The sequence below is a fragment of the Plecotus auritus genome (genome assembly GCF_963455305.1).
Source record: "Plecotus auritus genome assembly, chromosome: 7".
Classification (NCBI taxonomy): Eukaryota; Metazoa; Chordata; class Mammalia; order Chiroptera; family Vespertilionidae; genus Plecotus; species Plecotus auritus.
In genome coordinates this window covers 120,167,913-120,179,279 of record NC_137774.1, presented here as the reverse complement: position 1 = coordinate 120,179,279, position 11,367 = coordinate 120,167,913, and the positions used below count along the sequence as shown (strand labels likewise).

Sequence of the window (11,367 nt, the reverse complement as noted above, 5' to 3'; positions counted from 1 at the left end):
GAATAGCTGAGATAACAAAAGAAAGTAAATTAAAAAACTAATAATAATGGAGAAACTGGAATAAACTCTGTATAGTACTCACAGAATTGAAAAATATATAGCAACATGGGTTATTACATCTGGTTGGCCTCAAGGGCAGCACTTCACTACAACATAGCATTGATGATTATTAATAAAAGGTAACTGATGCATGTAAACAACTTTAAAGTTTTCAAACCATTTATAAACTGTTTCCACATATGTATTATCACAGTCATTCTGAGATTGACAATAATCCTCTGTAATAATTAAGGAAAGTGTTACTGCTTCTTCTTTGGAAATGAGGAAGTGACCTATTTTAAGAAGATGACTGTAATCCAGTTCTCTTGATTCTAGGTCCAGTGTGTAATAAAATAAAATAAAAACCTGAGCCACTAAGATTTAAATCTGTTGAGAACACCATAAGGGGATGGAAATATTTGTAATATATTTGGGAAAGATTTCCATTAAAAATTAGTAAAACTCTTCCATCACTTTTACAAATACATCAATTTCAACTCTTTGGAAAATTAATTTTAACTTATTCATTCTCGCCTGTGTGTTCAGGGCCTCCAAGGTGCACAACTCTGAGCAGTGCTGGAGAGAGGTGGGGGCATGGTGTGTGGCCCTGGCCTTCAGGAGTTGATAGTTTAAGGAAGAATATGAAGCACAAATATGGCAGCATAAGGTGAGGGCCAGTAGACCTGACTGAACAAAATGCCTAGTTAGGGGCTGGGGAGGAAGCATGTGTCACTTCCTCCCGGGTGGCTTCCTGAAGGTGACATTTGCCTTGTGATAGGTCTATACACGCCACATTGAGAGAGATGAATTGCATATAGAGTGGCAGCCTCAGTAAAGGTGAGGAAATGCTGGCTCACCTGGAAATGGAAGTTTCCCTGATTAGCCTGAAGCATGGAGCAAGTGTAGGGCAATCTGAAAAGAAAAATGTGAAAATATTTAAAATGCCTTCCCCCATTCAGCAGATATTTATCGAGGGTCTCTTACATGCCTGACTCTTCCTAGGCTCTGGGCATGGAGTGGTGAGCAAAGCAGACACAGTCCTGCCAGCAAGGAGCTTATGTCCTACTGGGGAGATAAACAGAACAAATAAAGACATACATAGTGAAGTATCAGGAATTGATAAATGTGAAGATGAAAAATAAAGCAGGCTAAGGAGGCAGAGGTGGCTGGGGTGGACTTAGGGAGGAGTGCTGCTGTTTTAGACAGAGCCAACAAGGACAGCTTCTCTGAGCAAGAGATGGTTGTGAAGACCAGGATGATACGAGAGAGTGAGATATGTGAATTCCCTAAGTAACACACATCCCAAAGCTTATTCTATTCTCAGGGGGAAAAAAGAGTTAGAAACCCCTCTGGTGAGAAATAGTTTTAAATAATAAGCTACGAAGTCACCTGGATCCTACTCAACTTTTTCTTCTAGGATTCCACAGATCAATCTGATCACCTTGGTTCCTCGCTCTCCATCATCACTTCTGTCCTCAGGGGCAGGGGAGAATCCTGAGAACTCACAGACACACAGACAGATACACACAGCTAGGCTGGGTCCTGTGAAGAGGAATGTTGCAGAACTACCACCACTCTCTCTCCCTCTCCCTTCCTCTCTCTAAAACCAATAAAAACATATCTTTAAAACACACACACACTCAAGCTAGGTTCTGAATGTGTACACGTGGGGCTAAGAAAGGGGAAAGAAAAAGCAGCAGGAGCAGCAGCCGAACTTGCTATTGTGTGGCTCTTGCTCTGAAGACGCTTGCCAGTTTCTCCTGCTTTCCGAACAAAAGCTTTTGTGCTAAGCCCGTTTATATCTAGGTGACAATGAACCAGCTAGTGCTATGACCAGGAAGTAGCACAAGTTCTGAGTCTTACCAAATAGAAAGTGAAAGCAAAAATAAATTCCCCTCCATTAAAATCTGCAACAACGTGGATTAAGGTAATGCTTTAACATTTCTCTTGAATTTGTCTTTAAATCAGAATTTTTCAGTGAGGCTAATGGCCAGAACTGAAGGCATAAAACTGCTGTACTGAGGAAGTTTTGCCATTGAAGGCGAGGCTCTGGTGAAAGGGCGTGAATCTGGCACTGCTGTATTGGAAAGTGTGTGCTTAAAGATGGGACTCCGTTTAAGAATCTTCTGCTTACCTCACTCTCTTTTGGAGATTGTTTAGCCTTTCCCAGACGTTTGTTGCAATACCTGCATCTCCAATCCCAGGATGTTTTGCTCATTGTAATGCTATTGAAGCTACAGTGCAATATAATGGAAAAGTCCGTGAGATCAAGGATCCAAGAGCTGTATTTTGCTCTTGATTCTGCTTCAAACTTCCTGTGTGATTTTAGGAAAGTCACGGCCACCATCCCCGCCCCCACCACCCCCGACCCCCAGTTTCCTTATCTGGACACTAACGACTTGAGTTATCTGGCATTTAAAGTCCTCGCCAGTTCTAAAGTTAAAGACTATATGAGTAAATACCAAGACCTTTCTCTCACTCTTACAGAAAAAAAAAAAATGCACCTTTCTTGGAGTGTGTTTGCTGTAAGTGGGGCAGCACTACTTCTTAATTTAGGCCAGAGAATGCAAGTTATAATATCCAAAATAATAATTTAACATTTAACATGCATTACATGCTTCCTATATGCTAGTTGCTGTGCTGTGCTAAATTCTTCAATTAATCCTCCCATCGTGAAGATGGTGTAATTATTACATTATTTTATAGGTGAGAAAACGAAGGCTCAAAAAATCAGAAATTTGTCCCAGCTCACACAGGTAAATGTGGCAGAGCTGGTATTAGAATCCAGGCATCCTGATTCCCAAACCTAGAACCTAACAAATAAGCAATTTCATTTTTCAAAATATCAGAAATTCAAGCTAATAGACCAGTTTTGGTTTTATGTATCAGAGGATTCTGGAACATTGAGATTTGGTAGCCATCTATATATATAAAGAGGTAATATGCAAATTAGCTGGGGTGCCTTAAGGCTTCATGACCAGCTCAGGAGGAGGCTGCATCACTACCGGCTCAGGAGAAGTTTTGCACGCAGATGGGCAGGAGGGGACTCTGTGCTGCCCCCAGCCCCAGCAGACATACACCAGGGGTAGGGGCATGCTCCCAGCAGCCGTGGCATGGCTCAGAGCATGCCCTCGGTGGGTGGTGGTGGCCAGAGCAAAGCAGCCCGGGTCCTGGGTGCCAGAGGGAAGCTGGTTCTGGCAGCCAGGGGAAGGAAGGCCTATTTTTTTAAAATATATTTTTATTGATTTTTTTACAGAGAGGAAGGGAGAAGGATAGAGAGTTAGAAACATCGATGAGAGAGAAACATCGATCAGCTGCCTCCTGCACAGCCCCTACTGGGGATGTGCCCGCAACCAAGGTACATGCCCTTGACTGGAATCGAACCTGGGACCCTTCAGTCTGCAGGCCAACGACTATCCACTGAGCCAAACCAGTCAGGGCAGGAAAGCCTATTCTTGCACAAATCTTCGTGCATCGGGCCTCTAGTAATTTAATACTTGTCAAAAAATAATTTAACCATTATTTTATTCTTCTTTGTCTTTGTTCATTTAACAATACCTGTTGATCTGCATTAGTATTGCAAATTGGAAAAATGAAGTAATTGATCAGATAAGTAATTCTAAAGAACTTGTTAATAATGAAAAAGAAAATAATCCGTTCATGGGTTTAAGTTGAAGCAGGGAGGAAGCAGGTAGAGGCAGGTGGCAGGGTGGGAGTTGGTGTATTAACTATATTGTCCTAATTTTATATGTTCGGTAGCTATACTGTCCTAATTTTATATGTTTGGTAGCTATACCCTTCTAATAAGAGAAAATCATCTTAGTTCTGTTTACAGAAGCCGTGAATTCAGTTTAATTTGTGTTTTCAGAGGTAGCCTAAAATGCAGAGGACAAAAACAATTTTTTAGTAATGTCAGAATATTATAAACTCAAATTTTATTTCCATAGCTTTTGATATATTGGAAATAATCCAATGGTAAACATCTAGCTTGACCAGCATCTTTTATATCAATAGCCATAGAATAAGGCCATTCAGATGTGTATGAAAGAGGCAAAGTTCAATGCCATTAATAGTAATATCTGGTATCCAAAAAATATACTCTCTGTGATGTAGAAAAAGAAAATAGAAATACCTGTGTAGTTCACTTTCAGGTGTCCCAGATACTTTTAGAATGCTGTAGCCAAATGTTAGAAGCATTCACCAGGCAATGATTTACACACCTTCCTACTGTTCACTGTACAGAAATGCGGAAGACATTTGTTCCATATAATTTTAAGGCAGAGTCCTTGCATTAGAGCTCTAAAAAATTTGTATTTGTAATAACCAGATAATTGCTCAATTTTACTTTATTTTGTGGATATTTGGCCTGATTCTGACAGCGAGCAGGTTTTCCCTATTCCCATATATCCTTTTATTTTTTTAAGGTTTTATTTATGAGTTGAAATCTTTTTTTTCATGCTAATAATGTTTTATTTTCTTCTAGATTAAATCAATGTATTAAAACATTATTCAGATCCTATGTGACACAACTGGAGCTTATATAGTGCTATGAAGACTATGAGAGTTAGTCTGGAGAGTAACCTATCTTCTAGAGAATAGACTTGATATTCCATTCTTCTGCAATGGTTAATTCACATAAAAAACTAACACTTAATGTTTACACAGGATTTTACTGTATAGCAATCATCTTACCTAAAATATGCATTTGTTCTCGGTTCTCAATGCCATCTAGTGATCAGTTCAATCAGGACCCTGGGGCTTTCCCGACAGCCACCAATGGGGAACCATTTCCTTGGCATGAGCTAAGGCTCCCCAACACGGCCATTCCCCTCCACTATGACCTTTTTGTTCATCCAAATCTCACCTCCCTGGACTTCGTTGCATCTGAGAAGATTGAAGTCTTAGTCAGAGATGCCACCCAATTTATCATCTTACACAGCAAAGATCTTGAAATCATGAATGTCACCCTTCATTCAGAGGAAGATTTGAGATACAGGAAACCAGGGAGAAAGCTGGATGTTTTGAGTTATCCTGCTCATGAGCAAATTGCTCTGCTGGTTCCAGAGAAACTTACGGCTGACCTGAAATACTATGTGGCCATTGACTTTCAGGGCAAGTTAGCTGATGGCTTTGAAGGGTTTTATAAAAGCACGTACAGGACTCTTGGTGGTGAAACAAGGTAAGATGTCGCCCCAGCTGTTTGCAGTCTCTCATGATATTTTCCTTATGTGTTAGATCTCTTTGCCAAGAGCATGTTTCAGCAATCAGTTATGAAAAGCCCAATAAACTGTGGGAAAGGAGGCAGAAGGAGAAGCTCTGCTGTTTCTTAAGGAAATTGCAGGAAAGCTGGGAAGAAAGAATGCAAAGGCATAAACTGTTGGAGGGAGAGTATCTGGGAGGAGAAGCCAGTGTGATAGTGATAAGACAGACATGTTTATGTTCTGTAGGAAAGGATGCTCAGTGCAGAGAGAGCTGAAATAGGGGAGGATTCTCAAAGGAGGCGAGCCTTCATCTGGGGCCAGAAGGGAATGTGAGATGTGGCTAGAGAGAGAGGAAATGAAAGTATGCAGTTTACCCAGGAACCAGCATGACTCAAATGCAGGAGGCAGGAGCAAATATGTTTGGAGAACTGAGAAATACTGTTTATTTGATCACCTCATGTTTATTGGCTTTATGCCTGGCACTGTTCTAGACACTGAATCTCTAGTGGTGAGATATGAACGAGGTGATAAATGTTATGAAGGCAATAAAACAAGGTGCCGTAATGGAGAGTAAGTGTAGCTGGGCGTTGGGACTAATTTAGCTGAGTGGTCAGGGAAGGCCTTGTCAACGAGGTGCATTTAAACTGAGATCTGACATTTTTTTAAAAAGAACACAATCATGAGGATGTAATAGAGAAAAGTGTCCCCAGAAAAGGGAACAGCAAGTGCAAAGTGGGACAGATTGAGAAAAGAAGGCCAGTGTGTCTTGAAGAGCATGAGCAAGAGAGAGAAGTAGAGTTGAAAGGGGTGATATCACTTAGTGCCTCTTGTGAGGAGTTTAGGCTTTTACTCTAGTGCAGTGGAACTCACTGGAAGGTTCTGACCTGATCCATGCTTATAAAGTTCAGGTGTATGTGGAGGACCCATTATAGGAAGGAAAAAGTAGAAGAAGAGCAATCATTTAGGAGGACATTGCAGTAGTTCAGGCAAGAAATGGTGGCTTGGGCCAGGCTAGAGGTAGTGCCTTATGGAGTAAGTGATTGAACTTGGCATTTCTTTGGGAGGATAAAACAGACAGAATTTGCTAGAGGTAAGAGAAAGAGAAAAGAGAGGATAATTTGTTTGTCCAGAGCTGGGTCACCTGGGAGGGAAGAAGAGCCTGGCTCTCCCACCCTTTATCAGTTGTGTTCAGCTGCCAGTTAGAGGAATCCAAATACAGTGGCTCAACACATAGGGGGTAATTTACTTGTGGGGGAAAAAAAAAAGAAATCCAGAAGTAAGGCAGCTCAGGCTTGCTACAGTGCTTCTTAGTGTTATCCAGGACCCAAACTCCTTCCATCTTTCTGCTCAGCCTCCTTGGCATATGGCTCCCTTCCTAATACAAGATGATTTGTGCACCTCTGGCCTTCAAGTCCACATTCCAGCAGGAAAAAACGGGGAAATGGGGGAGGGAAAAAGGCAGAAAGAAGCATTCCAGCTGAGTCTGACTCCTTTTACAGAGCTTTCCCACCCAGTGACTTCAACTAGGCCACGAGTCATATGCCTACCAACTTGCAAGGGAGTCTAAAGATACATTGCCTTCCGGAACAAAATCAGGATTCTGATGGAACTGCAGAAGGGGAATATGTTAGTAGGCAACTTGAGCAGCATCTGCTACATATTGCTTTTTCCTCCCCCACCTTAGGTACTCATTGCCCTCTGGGGGCTCATGCATCCACCCCAGAGCCTTAGCAGTCCACTTAGAACAGCCTTCCCCCAGGCCCATCTCTTTCCCCCGCTCCCCTGGGGATGCTTCCCCTCATTGCAGCCTCAATTCTGAGGGGCCTGTTCTCAGGTCTAGTGTAGTGCTAGATAGAAAATTCAGCAACTTCTTTCCACTAGGGCTCTATGTGATGCCTTTTCTTAAATGTATTCAAGTGACAGTGGCCCTACCCAAAGAAAATACTTTTTAAAGATATCATTTTGGGAGACCTGGGAGACTAGAGAGGGGCATTTGTTGGAGTAAGAACTGGAGGACTTCCAGAATGCCTCCCATAATTAGCTGCAGGCTATTTCGGACTCTTATTATGATAATCCTGATAGCTTCTCCTTTACAGACTGAATTATACAATTTCAGGCATTATCCAGGTGATGTGATATAGAGATTTGTCTATGCTATAGCTCCTTGCCTCCAGTTGGGAGTGCGGGGGGGCCTTGAAGGTGGAGTTTCCTTTCCAGAGCTCCTGGGGATCAGGCTGAAGCTGGGACCTGGCCTGGCTTCTTGCTCTTCCCTGTCCTGCTTTTCTCATTCCCTTTTCTTTTGGCAGAATTTCCTTAATAAATCAGGGTCTGCTTCCTGGGAACACATCCTAAGTCATGACCCACAATTAGTCATATGTCTGGTTGAGATTTCCACAGGTTTAGAGATGGTACTGACCTACTAATTTCCTAGTCCATTTTGACCTCAAATTAACTAGACATGCATGCTTCTCTCAGCCACTTGCTAGTTAAGGATCCAGGTAAGGTCACGCCAATTCTCTGAGCCTTAAATCCTGTCTGCTAGGAGAATGAAGGAGATCCTGTAAATAGAGTGCCCAGCACCATGCATTATTCACAATTGGCAGCCACTAAACTAAATGTTACCCTTGTTTATTTGGAAAAAAAATAAAACCTGGATTCTCAAAAATTATAGTTTGAGAAATCAAATATGTCATTTCCAGGATTGTTCTGAAGGCACAAATTCATTTCTGTCTTGGTTTCACTGATGTATTCTGGCTGGGGGTGGTTCTTTTCACAGAACAATCGCAGTAACAGATTTTGAGCCAACTGAGGCACGAATGGCTTTCCCTTGCTTTGACGAACCATTGTTCAAAGCCAACTTTTCCATCAAGATAAGAAGAGAGAGTAGACACATCGCACTATCCAACATGCCAAAGGTATTGCCACTTTCAGAAACATTGGGGAATTGTTCTCAGGTTGAGCTTTTGTCTTTGCTGTGTTGCTTTTAAAAATATTTTCTTTTTTTTTCAAGACTTAAAGTATTAATTTGTTCTATCAAACATATTATTTAATAACCCCAATCCTTCTAGATTTTAACGTCATTTTGTTTGGGACACTGTTACACCAGAAGCTTTTTAACAAAACAAAACAAAGTGATTTACAGCTTCTTTATGTTCATATGCAAACATTGTTCTTTTAAATCAGTGTTACTTGGCCAGAGACAAAAATCAGAATCAAGGAGAGCAGTACTTCTCAGACTTTAATGTTCACATGAATCATCCGAGGACCTTGTTAAAATTCAGATTCGGATTCAGTCAGTCTTGTGGTGAGGGAGGCCCAGATTCTGTCTTGTTAACAAGCTCCCAGGTGACGGATGCCATTGCTGCGGGGCCAGGGACCGCATTTGAATGGCAAGGATGGAGAGACCCCTGCCTGGGCCCTTCCCCAAATATTCCGACCTAGACTTCTGTGCTGGAACTTACAAATGGGTTTTCATTTTTTATAAGTTGCAGTGGTCGTTCTTAAAATTATTTATAAAAATTATTTATTGTGGTTATACACTTTTTAAATTGAAAGAGACCTTTTATTTGGCTTGTATTTGTACTCAAAATGCAGAGACTCTGAAAGACACAGTGGGCTTAAAACTTTTGCTTCCTCACTAATGCTGTGCTTACCATTTGTGTTGTTGAACAAAATGTAAAGTATTTCCCCACCCGGACTTGTAATGTAGGACAAAGGTAGAGGCTCTCCTGACAGTGCTTCAGCGGAAGGGGCAGCACAGAAAGCAGCCGGCTCAGGGCCCTCCCCACTGCCCTCTCGGCCTTGAACAGTGAGTGGACTCATGGTGAAGGGGAGAAATAAGTTCATAAGCTAGATACTGAACTTCCCAGATTTCTATTTAAATAGAAAAAAAAGATATTTGCTCTGAAATACTGGCAGAGCAGATCAAGAGGAACATCACACTTAACACACATCCTATAGCTTTTCCACGACTGTGAAGACAGCAATTTAATTAGCCCTCTCATTTTCAGGTAGAAATGCTTGCAAAGCATAGTTCAGCCCCTTTCTGGCAGCTTTTTATTAATATATTTTTATATGAATAACCATGGAGGCTAAAGTAAAAACAGAGTTCATAAAGCCTTTACTTAAAGTGTGACGCCAACATAAATTGTCATTTTGTTATATCAAAGTTTAAGTTTTCTATTTTTAGAAACCCCCAGTAACTTCTCATATTTAAGAAAAATAAGTGAACACTTTGAAAATATTTTCTACAACCCTCGAATCTTTGCAGTGCCTCAGTTGACTAGACCAGTTCTGTGGATCATGCCGTTTTCAGCAATATTGGCTTAACACTCTGCTCCTCACTGACATGCCCAACCAACCCAGACTTTCATGTTTAGCCAAGAAGAAAAGGAGACCTAAAGGAATACTACAATCATACTCTCTGGATAATAACAGCGACAGCACTTAATATGGGTTATGGTCTGGTGAGAAGAAGCAACGAATACTAAGTTCCCAATTTGTTTAGTTAAGATTTAAGGGAAGTGAGAGGCCAGCCAAGCACTGGTAGAGGCAGCATATCTTTGGGGCATGTCTTTGTCCCCTTTATTCCTTAAAGGAGCACACACCTGCTGGTGACACGTGCTGTGCAAGTAGAGTCCTGCCAGTATTGAGAAAACAGCCAACTCCTCATCTAGCAACAAGTGTTTTATGCTTGGAACGTACATCACCATCCTGGATGAACTTATACTAACACCCATACACTTCCACTTAAGGCAGTGTTAACCTATGAATCACTCCAAGTTCCTGAACAAAACTCAGCCTCCATGGGCTACATCTTTATCTGGGGGGAAAATCAGAGGGAATGCCCATCTGTCTCCTACACATCATTGCTATCAGCTGTCTGGAGGCACAGATGCTCATTTCCCCATGGTACCACAGGCTTGCCTTGCCTCCTCTTTCCCTCACCCCTCCATATGCTTGACTAAATGGTTTTGCTGCTGAGTTTGGTCAGAAGACTACAGTCAAAGCCTTCTCCCTGTCCCCCTCTTCTATGACCCTCTTTTTTGCTAGGAGTACGTATCCATAGAACTCTGCTTGCATCAGACTCATAAAGAAAGAGATTATTATTGAGCTAAATGAATTTGCTGGAAAGAAGTAATTACAGCCCAGAATATACTGCTAACTTTCTTAGAGTATGTGGTCAGTGTCTTCTGCTTTATAGGAACTTAGGAACTGAAAGCTTTGATAGAAATCTGTAGAATTAAATTATGTAGAATTTAATAGCGTGAACATTTGTCATTGAAGTAGGCTAGGCAGTTTATGGTAATATTTCAAGTTATTGTCTCTTGCCAAAGCAAACTATAATCTTAACCAAACACATAAAACATGCTCCAGAAGGCCTAGTTAGCACTGCCCCAAGCCTGACACCTTACAAAGGGGGGTGGAAGGTGTGAGGAGGGGAACAAGCTAGCCCAAGAGTTGTCACCAATTTGAAGAAGGTGGTATTTTCAGATTACTGAATCTGACCCATTCAGTATTTAGGGGTATTATACCATAGTGGAGATCATCTCTGGGACTAGCTCTTCAGTGCAAATAAAGATAGAACTCAGTAATTATTCAGTGAACTTGAGAGATGCAGCTGACAAGTCTGTAGGCTTAAAACTTTTGCTTCCTCAGTACATAGGCAGGAGCTTAGATTACTAGTGACCTCCTTGGCCTGACTGCTTTCATTGTGAAATCAATGAAGCAAAGATAAAAATAAGACTGTGACTAAAGCTGTCACACAGTGAGGTGAAAGAATGAGCATGTCTTTGGAGTCACAGGGTCACATCCACATCTTGGTCTTGCTGTGGAACTTGTCTTGTGATCTTGGTCAGTTCAGTTCATATTTTTGAGACTCTGTTTCCTCACTTGTGAAATAACACCTACCTCACAAACACATGGTAATAGGATTAAAAGATAATGCAAATCATTTAGCACAGTTTTGCCTCCCATTTCCTTCTGCAACAGAGATTTACTTATTATATAACAAGGGAAAAGGGGCCATTCTCTGGGTATTTTTCCTTAGAAGTGCAGAACTTGAATTTATGGCAATTTGGAGGTTATTGCATTTCAAGTAAGTAGAAGCATCTAGGCTGCTATTATG

General features: G+C 41.3%; 1 protein-coding gene across 1 annotated transcript in view; it reads left to right on the top strand.

Moving 5' to 3' along the window:
- Positions 1–1,938: 1,938 nt before the first annotated feature.
- The window catches only part of ERAP2 (endoplasmic reticulum aminopeptidase 2), a 45,463-nt gene continuing 36,034 nt past the window's right edge, over positions 1,939–11,367 (top strand). Inside the window, exons 1-3 of the mRNA XM_080680125.1 lie at positions 1,939–1,966; positions 4,523–5,218; positions 8,017–8,155. Coding sequence (XP_080536251.1) covers positions 4,662–5,218; positions 8,017–8,155 — 696 coding nt within the window. The 5' untranslated portion in view covers positions 1,939–1,966; positions 4,523–4,661. The remainder of the gene's footprint in view (positions 1,967–4,522; positions 5,219–8,016; positions 8,156–11,367) is intronic.